This window comes from Strigops habroptila, chromosome 9, assembly GCF_004027225.2.
Source record: "Strigops habroptila isolate Jane chromosome 9, bStrHab1.2.pri, whole genome shotgun sequence".
Taxonomy (NCBI): Eukaryota; Metazoa; Chordata; class Aves; order Psittaciformes; family Psittacidae; genus Strigops; species Strigops habroptila.
Genome location: NC_044285.2, coordinates 21,996,312 through 22,014,750, shown reverse-complemented (window position 1 = coordinate 22,014,750; position 18,439 = coordinate 21,996,312). Strand labels below are relative to the sequence as shown.

General features: G+C 49.3%; 1 protein-coding gene across 2 annotated transcripts in view; it reads right to left on the bottom strand.

Moving 5' to 3' along the window:
• The window catches only part of ALPK3 (alpha kinase 3), a 36,171-nt gene that overhangs the window by 4,245 nt on the left and 13,487 nt on the right, over positions 1-18,439 (bottom strand). The window contains exons 2-6 of one of the 2 annotated variants that reach the window (XM_030498071.1): positions 17,366-17,487; positions 9,639-9,756; positions 7,296-8,328; positions 1,954-3,805; positions 1,063-1,210 (exon numbers count right to left, since the gene is read on the bottom strand). In XM_030498071.1, the coding sequence (XP_030353931.1) occupies positions 1,063-1,210; positions 1,954-3,805; positions 7,296-8,328; positions 9,639-9,756; positions 17,366-17,487 (3,273 nt within the window). The remainder of the gene's footprint in view (positions 1-1,062; positions 1,211-1,953; positions 3,806-7,295; positions 8,329-9,638; positions 9,757-17,365; positions 17,488-18,439) is intronic. The other variant, XM_030498072.1, reaches the window with a different exon arrangement.

Sequence of the window (18,439 nt, the reverse complement as noted above, 5' to 3'; positions counted from 1 at the left end):
TTCCATGAGTGAAGGCAGACACCGCTCCCCATCCTGAAGCCTGTCCCTCTCCAAGGGACTGGCAAAGCATGAGCTCTGTGATCTTCTCCAGCCTGCAGCACCTAGCTTTGGGCTGGCAGTTCCTCTAGCCAAGGTGGCACACTAGGTGGATGGGTCTCCAAAAGAACCAAAGGTCTCTTTCTGCCCCACATGGCCAGCATGAACCAGCAAAGGGATGACAGGCTGCAGAGGGAAGAGGTGGGACCTGAGACCCGCTGGCTGAGCAGGCTCTGCTCTGGTCAGCTAAAAGGCAATGGCTACTCCAGGTCCATCTGCCCTAGCTCAGATATCTGCTGTAGGAGGTTTTTTATGCCTCAGAAGTACCTCTTCCTGCCTGCTTATTACAAAGGGAGCTCAAGGGATGCTCAAAGGCATCAGGCAAATCTGATCCTAGTCCACCAAGCTCCCTTGGGCTTGAGAACAAGTTGCTCTCCATCATGCACCCAAAGGAGCACCCAGGATACACCAAGACACTCAACTGCCCAAACATGCTCTCCCTGTGCAAGGGCAGTGCCCTGGGATAGAGGGGGCACAGCCAGAGCTGCTTTTTTCCTGTTGGTGCTTGCCAGTGGTGGTTGCATGGAAGCCCCTGAGCCTCAGATGCAGTGTGCAGACCCTCCAGCACAACTGCCACCCTCATGTGTATCACGTAGGGTTGCAGTTTTGCAGCTCACACCCAGCTCTCAAATTCTGAGACAGGCACAGCACCTTCCCTGCCCTCCCCAAGGTCCAGGTTCAGCCCCTGCCCTCCCCAGGGGTCTGCTACTCAAAGCATCAGCCCTTAAGCCAGGCTCCAGATGGAGCATCAATAGGACAAATTTGGCAGCAATTCCCCATCTGAGCAACCCCTCCCTCCCTGGGCACTGAGAATAAAGTTCGCAACATACCATGCCATGCAATGAGCTTCCCATGCAGCCTCAACAGAAGGGGCACCTTCATCCCAGTAAATGCAAGGAGCTAGATTTAACACATAAACCCAGGGCTATGCACAAGGACTACCACGAAGCGGAGCTGGCAGATTACCTCCTTTGTGCTTCTGCTACAGGGATCTCATTCTTGTACCACATCAGCTTAGAATCACTCAAAATATTGAAGAACTGGCACCAAAGTTTCAGGTTTCCTGATGCATCAGAAAATTGTTCTGCCCTGATCTTACGAATCACCTGCGGAGCTAAGGACAGGGTGCAAAGAGATCGATGGTGAGACACACACTGCTGGCTGCAGCTCCAGGGACAGGCCAGCCTACCCCGGTGCTGCTGCCTAGGACTTTGGTGTTGGATATCACACATATGTCAGCACAGCCTGGTATAACATCGCCTTCTCAGGGAAGGTCTCATGGTCTGCATGGCTGGAGGCGATGCAGAAAAACACTATGCAATGTTGGAGGAAACATTTATCTACTGAAGTAGGGATTTATCAAGGTTACCCTTACTTTTGCAAGAGTGCTGATTCCTGTGAGGGTATCAACTGGCTCTTGCAAGCACTTCAACACCAGGATTATGCCTTTTCTAATTCAATGCCATAAGGAATCAAATTAGCATTCACCATGGAGGTGGAAAAGAATGTGCACCCCACTAATGCCCACTGGACCCCCAACCAGCATGAGGCATAGCAAGGACCAGAACACAGAGGTCAAGAACAAGAGGATTATATGATTCCTTTGGCCAGGGAAGTTCAGGCTGTGGAGATAGCCAGTCTCAGTGCTGCTGCCTCTTGCATTCCTCTGCCCTCCCTGCACTAGGGAAGAAGTCTTGGGGCAAAATTTGGCTTTCACATTGCCAAAGGGTGATGCTGAAAACCCTGCAAATGCACAAAACTCATGTGGCCCCAGCTGACTGTCACTGGCTCAGCTGGCCAGGCTCCCTTTGTAGGCAACAAGAAAACATGCTCCATGGGGATTACCTCTTCCCTTACCTTTAAAGGGGTTATTTGCTTTCTTGGACTCCGCTGGCTGTGCTTCTGGCTTAGCATCTTTAGAGACCTCATGGTCACCACTGCTGTCACCTGTGGGCTCCTCATACAGCTTAGGAACCTCCAATGTGGCCATCTTCCTCGTGAGGGTTGGCGAGCACTGCTCTGCAGGAGGGCACAGAGCCAGGGCAGGCGACGGCAACTGGGCCGTGTTCTTCCTGGATTGCCGTGGTGAAATGTTTGGACTTCTCATGTGGCCTGGGCTCTCAGGGGTTGCCTCCTCTTCCTCCCCAGCCTGCTTGGTTTTTGGCAGGTATATTTTGCGGCGGGCTCCGGAAGCCAGCTCCTCTGGCGTGGCACAAGGTAGAACTGCCAGAGGGCCACCAGCACTCTCTTTTTCAGGGCTTGCTGCAGGCAAATTTGAAATCTCACTAAGAGGCTGCCCCGCTCCTGCGGCTGGGATGCTGCCCACCACAATGGAGGGCACAGAGCGCTGGGGTGGCCCCTCTCCCTCGGCAGCGACCCGGGTACGTCTCTTTGGTGACACAGGCCTGCAAGCCAGCATCTCCTTGCTGGTAATGAATTCCTCATTAATCATGCCTGTGATCCGCCTGGACGTCCTGGGAGTCAGAGGCAAGTTCTCTGCTGTTTGGAAGAGCTGATTGTTTTCTACCTTTTCCAAAACTCTCCTTGAGGTGCGGGGGCTCAGGCCTGCGATGCCTATTTCTGGGAGCATGAATTCCTTTGCATCGGGCTGCTCTCCGTTACTGGGGTCAGTGTCTTCTTTCGTGGCATCCTTACTGCTATCTGACATTTTTAAAAGCAGCAGCAGATAGTTCTTCAAGGAGGAAACAAGGTTTTTGTGCTGCATCTTCTCCTCCAAAGACATCTCCTGCTGCCTCTCGGGGCTAGGCAGGACCAGCGGTACTTGTGGCTGAACCTCAGCACCTCCGTCAAAAGTGCCTGAAGGTGCTGCCAGCTCCTGGTATGGACCTGTCACTGTTTGCTCTCCTCTTTCTTTCTCCTGAGGTCCCACAGGCACTGATTTGGCACTATCCTCCCCTAACACGCTGGCTGAAAACTTCTCTTGTGGGGCAGATCCACCTGCCTTTCTGATTTCTATTTCTCTGCTCACAGGAGGCAGCAGCTGAGCTCCAGATTGAACCTCTCCTGCTGTGGCCTTCATCCCTGGGGCACCATGAGCTGCAAGCAGTGCCTCCTGAGCCACCGATGTTCCCGCTGCAGGAGCGGGGAGTGTCTCTTCTGTGGCAAGACGAACTGAATCCGAAGATGGACATTCAGCCTCCAGATATCCTAAAGGTGTCCCTTCCGCCTCTGGGTGCACAGCCCCAGGAGATGGCTCTGCTGCACCTCTCCCTCCTGCCTTTGCATTGTGATGGCTCCCGGATAGCTCCGCTCCTGCCTCTTTGCTCTTCCCATCCTTGACTGCTGTCTGATGTGTGATTTGCTCAAGAGGAGTGTTTTCTCCGGGCTTTGGAGGACCCAGTTTCTTTAGTAATGGCTTTTCCTCACCTTGGCTTTTGTCCTCTTGATTTAACAGCACTGGTTGGGTCTCTCTGCCTTCATGAGCATGTGAATGTTCTTCTGTCTGTTTCCTAGAGGCAGGTTGCTCCTTGCTGGACTGCATGTGGTCTGGATAAGGTGCTGGTGGCTTTGGTGGCTCCTGTGGCCTCAGCCGAGGATTTGTCCTTTTCCCAGATCCCCTGGTGTCCCGGCAGACAGGTATCTCTTTCCTGAGCTCCTCTGACTTATTGGCTTGCTGACCAGCCTCTATGGCTGGAGTAGACACTGGATGTTTTAGGTCACAAGCAGACTGTCCCACTGCTGCTGCAACCTAATCAAAGAAAAGAAAATAGAAAATTAGCACTATTTTACTGCCTGGGTCTGCTCAGTGGTGCTTGTGGTCCAACTGGACCAGATGGCACTGCCCAACTTCTGCTTGAATTACAAGTATTAACCTGGTACCGCTGATACTCACTCATCCAGGGTCTCTTGGTTTCACCATCCTCCCACGGTAGTGGGTCACACAGTCCCCTGTCATGCTGCACAAAACATCTTTTAACCAGTTCCAACTCTTCTGCCTTTCAGTGCCTTGGTTGTGCACACGCAGGCAGGAAATTGGCCTCTCTTAAAACATTCGGTGGGTTTTAATTCATAGAATCTGTGAACGGTTCTCCAGATGAGAACCATTCCCTCTCCTCTGACACAGCACCTGCCCAAGGAGCAAAACTTTCACATTTCCACCAGCCATTGCTGAGACCTTTTATAATTTCCTTGCTCTTTTTTCAGATTCAGTGTTCCCCCTATACTATATCTGCAATCTCCATGCTGAGACAGGGCGATCAGCAGATCACACACTATCTGGATGAGGCTGCCCAAATGATTTATAGCGAAACTGTACACCATGACATTATCTGCACTATTCAACCATCCTGTTTCTTTGACATTCAGGAAGCTCAAATGTTTCTAACTGCAGCTCATGCCAGCAGACGTTTCAGCAAGCTGTGACAGCTGAGCTTTATCCCGAGGAAATCTGACAAAATCCTCCAGCCAAGGGGCACTATCTATTCTTGTAGGGAGGCAGTGATACCACTGATAAATGCTGCGCCCAGCTAATGCTCAGCTAACAATATCAAGACAATTGCATGGGATCAGGGCATGCACATGACATGTTCCCCATCCATCCCAGATAATATGCTGCTAAGGATTTTCTCAGTGAGGTCTCTGACTTGAGGTTTAAGGCTCCAAGATTAGGTCCATAGGAAAGGAGGGCTGTGGCACTCTAGCCCTTCTATTTAGTGCTCCTTTGGCTTTGTTCGAAAGCTTGTTAAAAACAGCTAATGCTGGTCTCTCAGCAAACCCTTCCCCAAGCAACTGTTAGGGCAACGTGAATATCATCTGGGGTGGGAGGAGCAGCATTAGGGAGGCCATTCCTCCACTCATTATTCATGTCTGTTCCTTGGTAGTCTCCAAAGGATACCAAAGGCCAGCCAGTTTCTGTCTCCACACACAAGGAGTGCAGAACCAGGGTTCCGGCTCACAGAGTTGCATTGCACTCCCAAATGCCACACATCCCTCCTGCTGTCCTCTTAGAGGCATGTCCCTTGCCTGCTTCAATGGGCTGAGTGTCACAACACGGAGCATCCCAGTGCTCAGGCTTAAAAGATTTTATTTTAAGAGATGGGCAGGTTTCATGCAGTGAAACCCCGCTAGGTTTTACCACAGTATTTGGTCCTCTGGGGTGCAGAAAGGGAGGGGGATGGACACAGCCCATCTAACTGCAGGGCCAGCACTGGTCCCTGTGTTCAGGGGGCTGAGCAGCACAGTGCCCTGGGGCTGGAGGTGGACCAGGTTCACAGATGTGATGCACAGAGGTGGCTCAGCGCAACAGTGCTGGTCATGGGGACATCTCTTTGGTTGAAGAGGACTTAGGGAAATTTGCTTATCATGAACTAAAGCTTATTCAGAAAAGCTTTCCGGGAGCTTAAGTGATCAGAAAACACTCAAACTAGGGGCAGATAAAAGAAATATAATAAAATCATCAGTTTAAAAGTTAGGCAAGAGTGATCACTGTGCAAATCTAGCTTCTCTGCTCTTGTGTGTAAGGCTGTTCAGAGCCTGGCTGCAGTCTGGCATTTTGCAAAGCCCTTCTGCTATGGACAATTGCAGCTCAAAGAGAAGTCCTGAGCATGAGGCACAGCTAGGCCACAAGGCCAGGAAAAACTCATGTTAGGACCCTGTCTTCTTTAAGGGAAAGGTTAAAAAGAAAGAGACAAGCAAACGGGTCCTGGTGAGTGAAAATATCCTCAAGCATGTCTGAAATCAGCTTTAAAGGGCTTTAAAATAGCTTATTTGGTCACACAAAAGCTTGAGCACTTTCCCCAGCATTGCCAACTAGCTGAAGCATTCAAATTCAAATCAAAAGCATTCCCTTTTGTCTACTCAAAAGCACACCAGCTGACAAGTTACAGGTTTCCCTCTGCGAGTGGGTTTTTGAAGAGGAAAATACCTTGATGCATGTCAAAGGCTCAGGGATGACAGCCCAAGTCTGGCTGCTACACACCAACACTTTCCTCCCTCCTTAAGAGCAAAGGGTGTAAAAATTAGCAGAGAGGGAGAAAACAAATAGCTTTGCCATGGGCTCACATGCACAGCAGTAATTTCTGTAGCAGTATGCGATGCTGATGGGTCAGGTTAAAGATGGGTTCAGGGTGCTGCCCTGTAGCAAGGCCAGGACACAGATGTTCACTGCATAACACAACAGTTTTCTTACCACTTAACACTGCTCCTACCTATGGCTAAAGAAATCTAGAAGAGGAAGAAAGGGTTGTTTTTCTTACTGGAGCACCCAGCAATCCCACTTTCTGTATTGTGGATATTTCCATATCCCATAGTATTTGCATCACCTACCGAGGGAGATGTGCTGCACCCGGAGTGCCTCCTCTGATAGCCTTGGTCTGTACAGAAAGCGTGCACACCTACCATAGCTCAAACGCTGAACCCTGATGGCACCTGCAAATTGGACTGGGAGAACCTTTTACCACAGAAAGGGTCATTAAAGAAAAAGGAGATATATATAAAAGACTGGTAGCTTCCAGTATAGTATTTTCATGGAAAATGCTTCAGGTTAAAGGATTAAAATAGAAGTTGACTAAAAGACGCAGTGAGGGTCAGGAGCAGGTGCTGCGCCCTGTAACTGCATCAACAACACAATGAGTCTTGCAACAGAGTTTTTCCACCAGAGAAGAGCCAAAAAATAGCCCAGATCTACTGTATACGTGTTGCAGTGTAAACAGAACCCAGCGCGCTGCCCAGCACGGCTCACATGGAGGGCCTGGCACACCGCGCTCGTCTGCATGGGGCTTATTAAACACCAGCCGAAGCTCAGACTCAATTGCTAAACTGAACAGATGTCATCAGTCTCGCTGCTTGTCATATGCACGAGGCATCCACCCCCAGCTATAAATAGCCATTCAGTGCTTTCTGCTTAACTGATTTGGAAACATTTCTTGTGAGGTCAGCCTGCTGATTAAACAGGAGAGCTCAGCATGCCCTGAGCCGCCCAGAGACCAGCTGCTTGGACAGAGGGCCCTGGTGTACACCTCACCACCTCATCTGACATTTATTCGGAGTTGGGGTGGAAGCTCTGCTGTCTGGGCACATGGAGTCCAGGAAGCCCTTTTTCCTGGGTGCTTTTGCCAGTGGAGACCTATGAAGCCTTGGTGGCAGGAAGGTACACACAGCCTCCCAGGGCCACAATACAAAAATGTGGCATGAATATTGTCTTGTTGCAACCCGAGTTGGCTGCTTTCTGTCCTAGTTACCTTTGGACCGACAGCTTTGTTTCTCTCCGCCATCCGTGCTTGGTGCTGGCCTCTCTGTCTGTCGGACAGCACAAGTCCTGCCTCTGCCACCTGTGAGGACGATGGAGCATCCTCTGGCTGTCTGATGATTGCCACAGGCTGCAGGGCAGCCTCACTTGCAGCCTCTTCCTTGGCTCCCACCTCCTCCTTCCCTGCTGCTGGCTCCACTTGCTTGTCAAAATACATCTCTTTCAAAGAGAAGTGTATGTTGCCATTGATTTTAGTGTCCTGATTCACAGCTTTCCCAGGCTCTTTGATTTTTAGACTCTTTTCCACTTCTTGATCATTTGCCCCCCTCAAATGTGTGTGCTTGCGTAAGGGGACAGGAGGGGCAAACCTTGGATTTAGAGAGGGGTTGGTCCTGTCTCGCGCACTTTCTTCTTTCTTGGAAGCTTCCTGCTTTGCTGCTGGAGGAGCCTCCACTTTCTTTTTCTTTTTAGCTGCAGAGTCTTTCGCCACTGGCTTAGTCGTGAGGTCCTCCACCGTCTCGTAGATATATGTGAGAAAGCCATTCCCATTCTCCTCCACACTTTCCAAAGAGGCATCTCCATTGGCGGTCACCTCTGCTTTCAACGGTGCGATCAGTTTGTTTGGAAAGCCTGTCATCACCTTCACTGGCTGCTCCTTCGGTTCAGCAATATCCTTGTGTAATCTGGACTGAGAATCGGCAACATGAACTTTTGCTGCATCCTCTTTCTCCCACAGAGAGACTCCTGACTGGAGATTCACATCCCTGACCAGCCTCCGCTTTCTCTGGAGCCGATCGGGACTCATTCCCTGCAACCTCTCCACCTCCACATTCTCTTTCCCTCGCTTCTTGCCCTGTTCTATCTCTCGCAGCTTTTCTTCAGCTTTTCTCTTAATTTTGGCAAACCACTTCTGATGGATTTTGAACTCCGTCATGGTTCCCACTTCCAGCACACCAGAGCAGGACACAATGCCTTTGTTATTTCTAGCGGAGGCCTGGTAAATGCCTGCATCTTCTTCTTGGCACCTGGAAACCAAAAGCTCTGTGTGAGACCTGCCCACCCTCCCCAGGCACTGCGGCTGGACACACAGGCATGCACGTTCTCCCACTTCTTGCTCCAGGAGGGCCAGAAAATGAAGACATGGCCCTTGAGGTGCCTACACTAGGTCTGGAGGCCTGGGGCTAGCCTCCCTCCTGGGGCTCTGCCTGTTCTCAGCACTAGCAGATAAGCAAGTTGGATGTTAAATCAGTGTCCAGTTCCCCCCCGGGCTATAACTCTGATAAGAGAAGGCTGTGATGGAGGAAGAACAGCTAGCACCAGGCTTCCCAAGTGTTCTTGCCCACATTCTTCTGCAAGATGTTCTCCTCTCAGCTCTTTACAGCCTACATGACATTTCTGTTCTTCCTCCACCCTATTGCCTTACCAAATCCTTCCCATCCCGCTTCGCAGGCACCAGCACCAGCACAAGCACATGCATGCCATCCCTGCTGTCACCCCCCTAGGGATGCCTGGCCCATGGAGATCCCTGCTCCTGCAAGAGGTGATCCAGCCTTTGACAGAAACCTGGAACACACCTGAGGCAGCAGAAAAGCCCAGGCTAGAAGCATGATGACAGGACTATCAGTACTGATATTCTGCACTTTCAGACAGTGAAAGTGCAAAATATGTCTGACATCCCAAAGCCAGGACTTGCGGGGCGACAGGTCTCTGCTTGCTGGGGACACGGTGTGCCTGGCTCTCCAGAGACACAATCCTTTTTTAAAGTTAAAAGAAGCTGGTAGTCAGGGCTAAATTAAAGAGGCCCTTGGCTCCATCAGTCCAGTATCAACGTAGCCCTTTCCTTCTCTGACTTCGTGGTGAGAGCTAAGAAAAAACCCTCCTGGGACAGGGCTGCAGCCCTTTCCCCTCTTTGCCATTGCTCAGGACACTCCTATGAACTGCTTCTGTCCTTGTCCCACCTGATCTCCTGGACCATCATTCTGGAGGTAGCCAGTGCGTTCCCTTCACTCACCTTCAACCAGCCCTAATGTTCAGCTCTTGTCTGGTACAACCATAGCACATGCTGCTACCAGCACTGGAAGGCTCCACAGAGAGGAATTTCTTATGGCAGCTATCCCTGGATGCAGTAATGGATCTCATACTGATGTGACTGGAGAGTCATCAGAGTGAAGAGCTGAAGGGGAAGGGACAGCCAGGAACATCGCAACAGGGAGCAGGAGGGGCCAGCATGGATGCTGAGGGAAGATCACTGCCGACAGTCTGCTCCTCCAAATACTGAAAACAAGCTCAGAGCTCCCATCACCAAACCCAACTGCTCTCCAGCTTCCTTACTCACTTGTACAGCTGCAGGGTGTGGCGATTTCCATGACGGAATATCTGATACTTGGGTAAGCCACAATAGCGGTCCATCTCTTCATCATCCTTATACCACGTCACCTCTGGCTGTGGGTATCCTGGGGAGGAGATGGATGGAACATCAATCAGGGTGTGAAACATTGCACCCAGTAGCCCAGCAAGCCTGCTTCTGTGGGAACAAGGTATCAATAGCAACATGAAACGTTCCATCGGAATAGGATACATGTTATTCTAGGCTCACCGCATACTTCAAATCACAAAGCAGAAAAAGCATTGTGAGTGGAAACCTAATGGGCTTATCCAAGTCTTTTATCACTCCTAGGAATAAGGCTATTTTTGAGAAAAAAATCCCAGCACTTCATTCCTGAACAGAGGGGAGTGGATCACATGATCGTCTCTTGTAACCCTGTCTGGGAGGAGAAGTGAGCACACTGTCACTCTTGTATGTAGAGGCCTGTTTTGATGAGACTAAGGCTAAGGTTAGAAAACAGGCATTCATCTCTCCATGGAGCTCACAGCATTTTGCTAAGTGTCATAGCCTGTAAGCTGATCCAAAAGTTTCCATTGAACAGAAACAACCTTGATTGCATCACAGCCAGCTTGGTGTCCTACAAATGTCACTTGACAGCAGATGTCACCTACCTTTTCAGGAGAATGACATCATGATGTGTGTGACTGGCTGGCTAGCAGGCTGGGCATGCAGCCATGGTCCCTGCCACCAACAGTGGTGGTGGATTAGCATGAGTGCCCCACTCATGGACCAGTGCTAGCCACAGCCCTCACCTCCCACTGGTAGCAGCTCTAGCTCAGAGTAAAAGCAGTTTTCAGAGGAAAACTGCTTGAACCAGTGGCCAGCACTGGTTCCTATACTTTACACGGGGTTACCAGCCCAGCCAAGCTGGCCTTAAGGGCATGGGATAAAAGTTTCAATGATCATATCATGCCTCCACTTAAGTCGATGCACTCAACAGTTGTTCAAAGCCCCAAGGTAGATATCTGAAACTTATCTCCTGAAAACGCCTCTGCTGGCTTTCCGTGCTGCCCAAGAGAAGGAGTCCAGTATGCTGCTCACCTCCACTAGTCCCCAAGGGTGTATCCACCAGCCCCTGATACCCCTGAATGCAGCGGGGGGTCAGCTCTCATAGACAGCCCCAGCAAGGAGCCAGCAAGGGCTCTCCAGGAATATCCAATGCATCCAGACTTGATGGCTCTGAAGGAGAGAGAAGGCAGGGAGAGGGCAATACCTACCTATCCTGGATACTTTCCAACTGAAAACCCACAGGTTTCAGGGCTGACCAGAACCCTTTTCATCTCCAGGGTGAGGTACCTACATCAGTCAGAGATGCTGTCAGCCTGTAGCAATGCCTGAGCCCAGCTTACACCTGCTCCCATGAAGGTCCCATAGCAGGAGCGAGACCAGGAGCAAAGACTCATCAGCAGGAATCCACCCTGGTTTTGGCAGATTCAGAATGCGTTTAACCAGAAAAGCAGCATATGCCCAATCTCCTCCTCATGTATTGCTTGGCTTCCCCTGCCTCAATCTCCTCTTCTGATACATTCCCTGTACCCATTTCTTACTTGCTGGGGCTCTTCAGTGTCCTCTGGCCCCTCAAGGGACTAAGCCCACTGGAACCAGAGAGGGTTGGGGAAGCAGTCTTAGAGAGCAGTCTTTCCTGCTCTCCTCCATGAACAGCAGCCATCCTCATAGCCCAGACAACCCGCAGGCTAGATTTTACTCTGTTATCTTCCTGTCCTCACTGAGATCTCTTACTCTGCACTGCTCCTGGCATCCACCCTCTCCATCCTCACTGTCCATACCTCTCTCGCATCCTTTGCTGCCTCATTCCCTTTCCACTGCTGCCATCAGCAGCTTTGGCTTTCTGTTGGTTAGTGCCTCATTCCTCCTCTTCTGCAGGAAGCCAAGTCATGACTTTCTCCTGAAGCCCTTCCTGCAAGGCTCTCCATCCTCCCCTTCAGTCCCTGTCCCACCATGGTCTGCAGACCCACATGGTACTTGTGGCTGAAGCAAATGAGCTCTGAACTGCTAACTGGTAGAGGTCATGAGAGTATCCCAGTGATGGGATCACCAGGGATTGACACTGCTGCTTATATTTTCCATAAGTATTAGCTACTGACTGTACTTCGTGGCAGGACCCTGGGTGAATGAGCCTGTGGCGGTTTCTGCCTGCTCCAAGGATAAGGAGCAAAACAATTTTCATACATAGCTCATACTTTGCCCAGAGCAATTCTACCCTTCCCAATGGCTGTTCTGCAGGCAAGAGCTGCAGGAGGCCCCCGGTTTGTAACACAGGCAGCTGGCAGGTAGATTTTTCTAATACCCTGTAAAGAGCAATCACAGCACTTCATTCTGGGAACTGAAACATATCATTTCCAAGAAGCTCTGTGATGTTCCCCCATGGCCTCTGCAGCTGATTCCCATTCCCAGTTGGCATCTGCTGGAAAGAGCTGCAGTTTCTATAGCTGCATAGTGCCTTGATGAAAGGCTTTTCCTCCTGCTAAGCCTAAACTCCATTTGACCTGTAGCACTTGTGTCCTTGAGGCTACCTGCTCTCTACTAGGAGCTACCACCATACCAGCCCAGCGCAAGCAAGGAGGGACTAGCCGCTGCTGCATGCTCCAGTCTGCGGTGAAACGGAGCTACAGGCAAGCGCTGGCTGGAAACCTGCAGGCAGAGGGATGCTGAAAGGCTTCCACCTCCCACACAGAAACAGTGGCCACAGCTGCCTGTTCAAACACCAGCCATCCCTCCTCAGGGGCTGCAGCTGGAGCCAAGCAGGGGATGGAGAGATGCCTGTGCAGGGACAAGGCTCCCTTGCATGCCCTGCGCTCCACTGACAGGGAAGCTGCTGCTGACACTGCAGGCATCCATCTTCAGGCTGCTGAGCAAATAAATTCCCCTGGTGTGGGGGTTAGGGGTGGGCAGGCATCAGCCCCAGCGCATCCCCTGCAACCACAACATCCACAACCAACTGCCACAACAGAGATGGCACAAGTGGGACAGGGTGGCTGAGCTGAGGGCTCCACTGGTGGGCATTGCCACACTGCAGGGTGCTGGATGCCCACCCTTAGCATAAGCATGCTGCAAAACAGAGCAGCCATTCATAAATCAGGCATTTGCCCCTCAGGAACCTGTCCCTGCTGCAGACCCCCTGTAACTGGTGCTGAGGGGGATTTGAGAGCAGCTGGTCCCTGTGTCCACCAGCGGGTGCCCTGCAGCTGCAGACAGAGCGATGCCTGCAGACAGGGCTGGTGTTCACTGCACATCATTGAGCCCGGCAGAAGTGTTTGTCAGAAGTGTGTCTTCCAGCAGCATTACTTCAACCACTGCAGGACCCAGGGAGATTTTTTTTCCCCATCGAGATTGCCAGGTTTAGATCAAACATTCTTTTTCCCAAAGCTGTTAGAGTCTGAGAAGTCTTCAAAGCTTTGGTGATCTTATCCAAAAGAATTCTTGCAATAGCTATCCAAAATCTCCCACAAAAACTGTTTAAAGCAACTTTGGGGTTTATTTTGTTTTAGTTTTGGGGGCCAGGGGTGGGGAGGAGTTAGTTTTCTGAAACTTGGGAAGGCGGAAAGAGTTTAGAACACTCACACATAATTCCCATGGGTTTCTGTTTCTCCTCTACACAAGCTATGTGGAGGGGGGGTGCTTCAGGCAATTTTGGGAGGAAAAGTCATGGTAAGATGTCATCCTTTCTGGCTTTATGGATTTGAACCTCCCCATCACCTGAAGATAAGGAGGTTTCCAGTAATGCTGACAGGAGGGACAGATACGTGCTAGGAGTGGTAGCTCCCCATGCCACCAGCCTGCAAATGGTGCTCATTTTCCATCCCTCTCTTGCTCTGCTGTCCCAAACCCAGGCACCCTCATCTCCCACCAGCCTTCTCTCTGCTCTTGTACTCACGACCCCACCCCCAAACCCACCCATCCACCCCTTTTGCAGCCCCTGCATTTCTCTTCGCTCTCGTCCTTCAGACATTTCACTATGAGGGCCACTATAGATGCAACAAATTGAGCTCTCTTATGCTTATTAAAATCCTCATCCACTAAGCCCATGGCCTTCTACTCATGTTACCCCAGCTCTCTTCCCAAGCCATGGGCAGAGGCCTTTCCCCTCTAGCCTTACAATAAAATCAGATTGCTTCTGGGCACGTTGCTTTGTTACCATCCCCTCAGGGATGTGCTACTCAACCCAGTGCAGATGCTCATGCTGATCGAGCACCTGCATAGCACGGCAGAGGTTCCAGGCTGGACACTTCTTCAGCACAGCACTGACCCATGAAGGCAGCGACGGGACCGTGCTCCTGAGCTGACGATTTAGGTAGCCAGGTCAGAAGGGTTGAACTTGCCTGAGGAAGAGGGTTGGAACTAGATGATCTTTATGGTCCCTTCCAACCCAAACCATTCTATGATTCTATGAAACGGTGCTGGAGAGGCAGCTGTACAACAGCGGGCAATACCGGTTCTGATATACGATGGTCTTGACTAGATCCAGTCATCATCTCTCTCAACTGGCCTCATTCCCTAACAAGCAGTCATGGGCCCAGGCCTCTTCATCCAAGTCCCCAGATTTCATCAGCAAGTATCCCTCCTTCCTGGCCAACAGTATGCAGAAATTACTAAAAAGTTGTAAAACTCCTGTAGTAGCACCTCCAATAAGGGCCATTCTCTGAAGAGAAGAGCCCAATATCCATTGGGATAGATATATCCTACTGGGAAAGATCTGCGATGACTCTTGAGATCCTGAAGTCCAGACAGACCCATCAAGGAAAATATTTGGTGCAGAGAAGCAGGGTACACTCTGCTCTGTAAGAAACTGCACAGTAAAGGGAAATGTTCTCATTCCCTTTTTCACATCTCACAGAGAACAAAGGATGAACTAATTTTGTCTAAAAAAGAAAACATGTCATAACTGGTGCCGGATTTGACCCAAAACAATCAAATCAGACATACCAGGGATAGCAGTAGCAGGCAGAAGTAGGCAACTGGAGGAAAGGAGGGTTTGTGCAACCACTCAAGAGCATCAGGTCTGCCTCTGCCTGACTTGTTCTTCTTCTTGCCTGCACCAGCCAGCACATTTTGGAGGCTGGCTCCTCAAATACTTGCACCTTGCTGCCTTCCTAGGACAGTCCCTGGTATTGACAGATGTGGGACCACCCTGTAACTTTCCTTATTGATCAAGATGCAGGAAAAAAAATTAAAATGTTATTGTGGGTCATGCATCCATATTTGTGGCTTGAGAGTCAAAACAGGAGCAGGTGAGAGTCTGCCCTTTGCCTCTTGCTCGTCTACGAACCGAAGTGTCCCTGGAGTCCAGCCACAGCAGTGGAACTGAGCTGGTTCCATTCTGGTCACTGGCCAGGGATGCAACCACCACTTCTTTTTTCCCCATAATGTTTCCCAGTTGAATGTAAACATCATGGCAGGGAGAGATAGCTGAACTACTCATCAGACTTTGCAGTCAGAGTTCGCTTTGCACCTCCTGCCTCTCACTCCCAAAGAGATCTTGAGCTCCTAAAATAGCCCACAGGGCCACATGGAAGAGATGACCATATGGCATAGGTGGTTCAGGCTGCTTTTAAGGACGTTTCCATGAAGATTCCTAGGTTTGTAGGTTTATTAATTTAAGTGCATAAAGACATCCCCCAATCTAGTTTACCAGGTTACAAAATACTGTGAGGGGCTATATGCTGAGGACACTTATTCAATACTTTTCTTCACTTGAGTAGAAAATGACACTAGTATCAGGTTAAGTTTTCAACTTCATGTAATATACCAGGTTGTGCTACATAGCACCAGCAGGTCACCCAAAACTAGAAGACAGAATCCTACCCACCAAGAGCAATGATGGACTGCAGGAAGGGCTACAGACTGGACAGGGACCAGATCTGTCTCTAGATGTCGATACTTTGATTTTGGTACAAGCAGAGGAGGTTATTCTTTGGCAGCATGTCTCCGGCACAATATACAGTGAAATTTCTCTAGCTTTTCCAGGTAAGATGCTGGAAAGAACATGCATATTGCATTTACAAGGCCTCCTTCATAGGGCTGACTGTAATATCTCTTCCCCAGGAATCTGTACATGCTGGGCATTGCACATGCAGGGCATTTCCATCCAGCTAGTCTCACCATGAACTAATGCTCAGCTGCACGAATGCGCTTCACCTTGACAGAGTCTACATGGAGCTGATGGTGTCATCTGGACTTTGGAAGAGATGAAGTTTATTTAAAGGAACTGTCAACCTCAAGGTGTGGTTGTTGAAGACTTAAGCCAGTGAGAGAAGTCAAGACTAGACACTTTAAAAGAGCCAAGAAATTCTAAAAGGGAGAGCAATACTACTGCATGTCCTTGCAGTAAGCAGTCATGCTCTGGGTCTGCAGCACTTCTACGCTTTCAGGGAAAGGGAGATGGAAGAATTTTATCTGCTACTATTCAGGATTTCCTAACATATTTAAACATCACTCATTTTTTGACCTCTGACACTCATGGATTACAGAATGGTGAGTTCCATGCTACAGCACAATGTTAAGCTTTTGCTTTTAGAAAACTTGAATTGGGAAAGCCCTTCTAATGAATCACCAAAGAGCATGGTTTGGAGGCATCTCCCTGGCAGCCCACTTTTGCTCTAGAAGCAGGAAGTGGTCTGCTGAAGTTAACAATATAACAGTTGCACCCCTGCAAGCACAGAAAGTCAGACCTGCAAAACACGTGAATCTGTAACAGAAAAGCCAAGAATTCAAAGCCAGCAGCTCTCAGGGGGACTCAGTCTGCTCTTCCTGGTACACATCTTATTTACAGCATGTTGCTAATGGCAAACTAGATTTCCTAAATCTTGGGAAAGTCTTGGTCCTCGTGGCTAAGAGGCTAACTGGAGACACCCTCCTCCTTCCAAAACTTACACACTTGTTTAATGTCTCTCACTGAGTAACCTGTCGAAACAATTAACATGAGCAACATCAGGAAGGACCACAGAGTCATCCTACACAATCCTACACAATTTGTACAGACTACCAAAAACAGAGGGTTTAGAGTCTCTATATTTAAAAAACAAAAGCTCATCTGCAAAGGAGCTGCTTGCCTTTACACCAATGCCTGCCATGTCACATCACCATGCCTTAGTACCAGCCCTCTTTTTCAGTCTCCCCCTCCTCCTGTGCTGGCCTAACCCCTTCCTGCCCAAGGTGAGATTTTAGCTTATTGGGCAGAAACCAGCTTTTATTTCAGCTATTGAGAGATGCACAAGTTTACCACTGATGCAAACGCACCTGCACTCTAACCACGTACAGCTAGTAAAGAGAGCCAGAGTTGGCTCCAGTATGATAGCCTTAGTCTTCAAAATTGCATATTCCTGAGTTATGGAGTCCAGGATTAGAGAAGCAGCAGAGATTAGGACAATAAAATGTAGCTGGCCCAAGCAGTAACCAGCATATTCCATTTTCTGGTCTTTAATTTGCCTTGTTTGAGATGTTAGGATATGCCTTTGCCTCTTTACAAGCTCAGACGGTTTTTCTCCCTCCCCCTTAAATTAAAGATGAAATCATCATGCAATTGCTGAATCTTTACTTGCAGTCTGGCAACAGCGAACTTTTTAACGTGTTGCCTTGTTATCACTTGCTTTAGAGTTTAACTAGTGCAAGTCCAGCAAATGAGGCAGGACCAGGTTATTCACAGGAGACACTGTTACCTGTCACTATGCACGTGAATTTAGCATCAGAGTCCTCGGACACAGAACGGGATTTGATAGTGGTTTCAAATAGTGGCTGGGTTTCCTCCGTCAGCTGAGAAATGATTGCGCAGAAGGTGCTCCTGGAAGATTCAAGAAGCATTTCTTAGACATCAAAGTACTAGAAAAATCAAAGGGTCCAGTTTCTAACTCATCTTAGAAGCCTAAGCTCTTGTTATGAATGCCTTCCTTCCTTCCCATCATCCCTAGACCAGGTTGTTCACAAGTCCAGTCCAGTGTCAGGGTATTTGACCTTTGTTTCTCTCCTAAGATGACTGTTAATTTAAAGTGTCCCTTTGTCTTCACTCTTACAGCTATCAGGGTAATGAATGTCAAGAACCATTTGTCTCTATTACACCTGAACATTTCCTGAATCAGCCAGCAGGCCCAAAGCAAGACCTTAATGAAGTCAGCTTCACATTCCCAGTACTGCACCACCAGTGTTTCAAGCGTTGCTCTGTTCACTGGACTTTACTTTATATGTGAAGACTTTATATGTAATTTCAGGCCAAGTGTCAACTGAACATGTCTCCCAAACACAACAGCCCTCTTTGAAAGCTTTGAATTAAGAAAAGCTGCCTGCTGCAGGGGCAGCTCACTGAAGGAGACCTTGATCCTGGCTTGCAGCTTTTTGAGTCCAAGAACTGTACGTGGAGCTGACATCCATTCCCTCTTTAACCTCACTCAGCTGCAGGCAGGCTCTCACACTACATACTCCATGAGTTCAGGCACTGACTTTGAAGTTCAGGCTGGGTCACTATAGCCATAACTATCCAAACAGTGCAATCTACGAAGCTCAGAAAAGGACCTTATATTCTCCAGTCATTTAAGCACTATTCAATGATTGCAATAAATCACTGTACAGCACTGCCAACCCTGTTGGAGCATCACCAAGAGAGGCCCCAGAAGATGTGGGCTTTCTTAAAGGAAAATGGGATAATTCCAAGTTGGGTCTTCATTTGGACAGTGCTCTGGGGCTCCTGGAAGGGAAGAGCTTCTTTCATTTTCCCCTCTGGAATTAAAACACTACATGTT